Genomic DNA, 4305 nt, shown 5'->3' with positions numbered 1-4305 from the left:
CACGCCTGCAGCCGGGCAGGGGTGTCTGGGGCCTCCTGCGCCCACGACGGCCGCCGAGCACCCCACCCCAAGAAGAGGAGGAGCCTCTCCCGGCCCCGCTGGGAAGAGCTATTTTTAGTCGTAGCGGATCGGGGAGGGAGGGAGCGCCACGTTTAATCCGTCGGGAAAATCTAGGATTCAGGGGAGTGGCTCTCCGACCCTGCTGCGGGCTGGACGCGCTCGGGTCCCCTCCGAACTGCCTGACACCCCCTAGCCTGCTGTCAGCGCTGCCCACCACCCTACCCCGGGGGGCCTTCTGGGTTTTGCCCTGATCCGGCAGACGCTGGGGAGTCCTCCGAGTGCGCCCCAGTCTGGGCGGCCCGCCACCGTCTGTCCACACCCCGGCCTTGGGCCTGCCCTGAGGATCCCGGCTGGGAAGCCACCCCTACACATTGCCTGGGGATTGGGGCAACCCGCACTTGGGGGGACACATGGTCAGTGCAAAGGAATAACACTGGGATGACATAGCAGACAGAAAAAGACAAAAACTGTGGTTCTGCTTATACAAGGTACCCAGAATGTGCAAATTCCTACAAAGTAGGATAGCCAGCTTTATGTTATTTATACTTCACTACTATTTTTGGAAAAAAAAAATTTTTTTTTGAAGAGGTTTTTGCTATAGGGCTCATACACTCACCAGAGAGAAACAGAGACAGAAAGCCAGAAATCACCCCCCAGGGGGAATGGCCACGCTGCAATCCCTTCTCCTCCATTCTCCATTTGGGATCTTGGACAGGCACGCAGACACGCCCCACATGAGTTTAAGCCACCATGGGCGACTACATGGGAGTCCAACTACATAGCTATTTAGCCATCTGCTGGTTGCTGAAAAAAAAAAATTTAAGTGGATGGGGCAGGGACCAGGACCAAGCGGGGGTGTCTGTGAGCCATCTACTGGGTCAGGAATCTTGTTCCTTGACCCTTCTCTGGGCAGGGAAGCCTTTTCATCCCAGGGTCCTCTGTCACTCGCTGTCAGAGACAGAAGAGTCCAGTCTTCCGGGTCGAAGATGCATCCCATTCCACCTGCCCACGCTGTACAGCCCAAGGAAAGTCACTGAACCTCTCTGGCCTTCGATCTTCTCATCTGTAAAATGAGAAACACAAAATCCATCCAGAAGACTACTGTGGAACCGCTGAGCTAACACATTTCTAGACTCAGCTCAGGGCCTGGACGTCAGTGTTGTGTCCTCCTGAGTCCTGGGGACACTGATTCTCTGCTCTTTCCACCGCATCCCCAGCATTTGCAGAAAGATGCTCGGCAGGTACCTCTGTGGCTGCATGCATCATCTCCACCAGCCTAAGCTTCCCCGTGTGTAAATGGGGTGCCTTCCTTTGCAGGCCTGTTCTGAGAACATGGACTTGACACATACCGACTCCACCAAAAACCAACGCCTCCATCTTGAGCTGACCAACATCTCCATAAATGGTCCTCCCACCCTCCCCCTACCAGGCCTCAGTTCAGCACTCAGTACAGGGGAGGATTACCGAGTGCCTGTTATGGGCCATGCTCTGTTCTCGGTCCCAAGGATCCTAGGCACTTACAGAGGACTGAGTCACTTAGCACTGGGAGGTAAACATTTATGTGAATCTTTAAATAGCTCAAGTCTGTAATTGGCTTTTATGAGCTAAGTGGAGGAAGGTATATAGGTACATTGGAACAAGGTAGGGTAGGGAAGAGCAGATACCTGGAAAGGGGAAGGGGCTCTCTCAGAAGCCTGTGGCCAATGACTAGGGTGTAGGTACTGGGGATTTTGATTGATCCAGCTGTGTCTTCAGCACCTGAACTGGTGTTTGGCACACAGAAAGGCTCAATTCATATTTGTTGACTGGATGTATTTATGAATGTCAAAATATGTAGGCCAGCTAGGTGATATAGTGGTTAAGGTGGCTGGATCCCACATAGCCAGCTGAGGAGTTTGAGTCCTGGGCCCAGCAACTTGAAAAACGTGCCAGGTACATGTCACGTATGCCCCAAATCCTGAGAGAATAGAGAAGGGATTGCAGTGTGGTCATCTCCCCTAGGGAGGTGATTTCTCACTTTCTCTCTCTCCCTCATCTCTCTCATTCTTTTGTGGTCTCTCTGTCTGGAGAGCACACATGCCCTACAACAAATTTTTTTAAGAGAGATTTTTGCTATAGGGTATGTGCGCTCCCCGGAGAGACAGAAAGAGACAGACAGAAAGCAAGAAATCACCCCCTAAGGGGGATGGCCACACCACAATCCCTTTTCCTCCATTCTCCTCTCGGGATCTTGGGCACACACACACATGTGCCCAGTGTGAGTTTAAGCCACCAGATCTGGGACTTGAACCATGGTCGGCTACATGGGAGTCCAGTGCCATCTGCTGGTCCCCCCACAGCAAAATTTTTTAAATTAAAAAATAGAAACAAATGTCAAAATCTGGTCTAGAAATCAAGTGTCTTTTCTTCAATTAATGCTCTGATACATTCTGAAATGAATCTTACTGCAGTCAAGAGAGCATGTGGCGAAATAGTTAACATCCATTTTCTCTTACTCCTTCAATTTTCCGGCCTCTCTTGCAGCTACATTCTAGCCAGAGAGCTGTAGGGGGCAGTGTTGTGCAGAACGTGCAGGAAGTCTTCATGAAATAAAGGAGGGACAAGCTTCTCCCCCCTTCACCCTGCTCTCAGGCATCAAAGGCTGGAGAGAGGCGGCCACGCAGACCTTGGACTACAGAGCCTCGAGTGGTGAGCAGAAAGGTGCCAGAAACCAGGGTCCTGCTGACCGTCGTCACCACACCCTCCCTGCACTGCTGCCCTTCACATTCCTGCATGAGAGGGAATAAATGCCTGTGTTTGTCGCCTCGCCTCCGTTCTCAGGGGCTGTTCTATCCTAGACGGAGCTCATCCTAAGTGGCACGCGGAGTCTGCAGCCCCTGCAGAACCGGAGATGGAGCGCAAGTGCGGCCCAGCAGGGAACGTGGCTCCTGCGCTCCAGCCACAACCCCGGGCACTGGCTCTACTTGTTCCCTGGCCCCAGCCCCCGGGTCGCCGAGCCCTCTGGGCCCTGAATAAGGTCCCTGTAAGTCCTGGGGCAGTGCTTGCGGTAGAGGTTCTCCAGCAGCGTGCGGCTCCCTCTCACCACCGCGCGCCCCTCCTGGTTCATGTGGTTCCACAAGTGCAGCGCGTAGGAGTCGTTGAAGCTCGGCTCTGTGTCCCAGACCTCGTAGTAGCGCCTCCACTCCGGGTAGGAGATGGGGTAAAAGCGCTGGGGGTGCAGGAAGGACACGTTGGGACACTGGAGGTCGCGCAGCTCCTGGAAATCTCCAGGTCTACACCACAGCTTTAACATCCTCGTCAGCAGAGCCGGTCCTTGTTGGCCCCAGATGTCTGAATTGTAGTGCTCCACGAAGTTCTCCATGCACCCCCACAGGAAGGGGTGGCGCGCTCGGAACCCGAACACCCCGTTACTAGAGTACTGAGAAGCCTGTGCCGCCAGAAAGTTCTCCTCGGGGATGGGCCTGATGGAGATGACGTCAGTGTCCATGTAGATGCCGCCGTATTTCCAGATGACGGCCAGGCGGGCCGCGTCTGAGCTGACGTGGAGCCAGTTTCTCTCTGCACTGACGTTGACCTGCAGGAACAGGTGCCAATCAGGGAAGGGGGAGGGGTGTCACAGCAGGAGGCCAAGGCCAGAGTAGCCCAGAGGGATCAGGCAAGCCACCCTCCCCAAATCTATTAATATTTGCTCATGTATCAAACTTTTTTATTTTAGAGGTTTTTGCTATAGGGCGCGTGCACTCGCCAGAAAGACAGAGAGACAGAAAGCAAGCACACACACACACACACACACACACACAAGGGAGATGGCCACACTGCAATCCCTTCTCTTTCATTCTCCTCTCAGGATCCTGGGCACGCACACACACGTGCCTGGCGTGAGTTTAAGCCACCAGGTCCAGGACTCGAACCACGGTTGACTACATGGGAGTTCAGCGACATAGCCATTACACTAACTGCTGGTCCCTGTACCAAACTTTTTTTAGGCCTCACTTTGATAATTTATCTAACTTCCCTCCTCCTCCAAAATGTTTTCTTAAGTTAAAAGTTTGGGGCCCAGCAGTTGGCATAATGGCTACATCACTGGACTCCCATGTAGTAGACCGTGGTTTGAGTCCTAGACCTGGTGGCTTAAACTTACATCAGGCAAGTGTGTGTGTGCCCAAGATCCCGAGAGGAGAATGGAGGAGAAGGGATTGCGGCGTGACCATCCCCTCTGAGGGGTGATTTCTCGCTTTCTGTCTC

General features: G+C 53.4%; 1 protein-coding gene across 2 annotated transcripts in view; it reads right to left on the bottom strand.

Annotated features, from left to right (window-relative positions):
* Window positions 1-2441: 2441 nt before the first annotated feature.
* The window catches only part of A4GNT (alpha-1,4-N-acetylglucosaminyltransferase), a 10508-nt gene continuing 8644 nt past the window's right edge, over window positions 2442-4305 (bottom strand). For both annotated transcript variants that reach the window (XM_027775580.1, XM_006158190.3), the window contains one exon: window positions 2442-3634. In XM_027775580.1, the coding sequence (XP_027631381.1) occupies window positions 3020-3634 (615 nt within the window). In that variant the 3' untranslated portion in view covers window positions 2442-3019. The remainder of the gene's footprint in view (window positions 3635-4305) is intronic.

Source organism: Tupaia chinensis, unplaced genomic scaffold, assembly GCF_000334495.1.
Source record: "Tupaia chinensis unplaced genomic scaffold, TupChi_1.0 Scaffold000574_1, whole genome shotgun sequence".
Lineage (NCBI taxonomy): Eukaryota > Metazoa > Chordata > Mammalia > Scandentia > Tupaiidae > Tupaia > Tupaia belangeri.
Note: the sequence above shows the minus strand (reverse complement) of the source record. Positions and strands in the feature narration are given on the sequence as shown.